Raw genomic sequence first — 1,401 nt, 5'->3', positions numbered from 1 at the left:
TTGATTCAGAAAAGAATCAATGTTATTGAAGTTTAGTTCCAATATTGATATTTTACTTGCATAATATACTATTCTATTAATTTTAACCCAATCACACTGGATGACATCTTTTCATACCATGAACCTATAAGGCAGGTAACATCTGTACCACATCTGCTTTATGTGGTGCTTGCCAAAGAATTGTTCATTTGTACATCCTTATTGATTGCAATCTTGAAGGAGGTACACCCTTCCAAAGCAGCCTTAAAGTCAGTCTTTAGCATCTTTTATGGAATGATCATTATATGTTGCAGCCAAATTGTATAGGCAACAGGAAAACATGTTTCCCATGCTTCTAATTTTTTGCTCCAGTGGCTGACTGTATGTGGTGCCTAGCATAGGATATACTGTGGAGCAGGTAAAAGCTGTTATCATAGGATATATCCATGTAAATAAACCTATTATTATCAAGAATTGTAGCTGAGGTCACCCCTTCTATTAACAATAGATATTTGTTCATTTAGGTAGAATTAGGATGATTATATATTTACATGGTAGTTTTTTTACTGAAAAGATTGGAATAAAATATTAGAGATTCACAATTATTATAATGTTTATATTTGCAAAATTAATATATAAACAGAAGAATATATACCTTAATTAGCTTAGTCTACTATAAATGAATTGAAACGAAATCGTCAACAACTACTAATTTACATAGATTTTTTATGTTGAAGCTCCTGAACACAACATAAATAGTGGCATCTTTCTAAAACGATAAACCCTCATTTCAGGTTCTTGGTACGAGTTTCATATTTAGAGATTTACAATGAAGAAGTAAGGGACCTGCTGCGCCAGGACCAGTCCATGCGCCTGGAGGTGAAGGAGCGCCCAGATGTGGGTGTCTATGTTAAGGACTTGTTAACACATGTTGTACATAATGCAGATGAAATGGACAGAATCATGACGCTTGGAAACAAAAATAGTGAGTGGCTGCCGTCAGTCATTTCCTGTGTATTGCCTTTTTTTTTAACTGTCAGTAGGAGCTTTTTTGCTCTTTTTTTCTGATTAAAATGTTTAGCAATTATTTTTTGATAGGTGGCATCATCCTATCCCTTGTCAAGTGGGGATTATGTGATATGAAAATGATCATATAATGTATTGGTAATTATTATGGTATAGTGTGTGGTACAGGGATCAAGTGCCACACAGGAAAATTAATTTTACACTGAAGTTCTGTGCTTACATAAAAAGTGCACCAGGCATTGGTATAAATTATTTTGCTCCAGTCACAAGATGTTTAGAATCAAATGTTTCCATAATGTAAGCTCAATTAAAGTACGCCATCATATTTACAGCTGTAACTTACCAACGTTATGTGTACTTTTGCTCTAATGAAAAGTCTTCAGTGTAATGTGTGTG

General features: G+C 34.0%; 1 protein-coding gene across 1 annotated transcript in view; it reads left to right on the top strand.

Annotated features, from left to right (window-relative positions):
* LOC119593004 (kinesin-like protein KIF3A) overlaps positions 1 to 1,401 on the top strand; it is a gene marked incomplete in the record, with an annotated part of 23,998 nt that overhangs the window by 4,164 nt on the left and 18,433 nt on the right. The window contains 1 exon segment of the mRNA XM_037941894.1: positions 774 to 964. Coding sequence (XP_037797822.1) covers positions 774 to 964 — 191 coding nt within the window.

This window comes from Penaeus monodon, chromosome 31 (assembly GCF_015228065.2).
Source record: "Penaeus monodon isolate SGIC_2016 chromosome 31, NSTDA_Pmon_1, whole genome shotgun sequence".
Classification (NCBI taxonomy): Eukaryota; Metazoa; Arthropoda; class Malacostraca; order Decapoda; family Penaeidae; genus Penaeus; species Penaeus monodon.
Note: the sequence above shows the minus strand (reverse complement) of the source record. Positions and strands in the feature narration are given on the sequence as shown.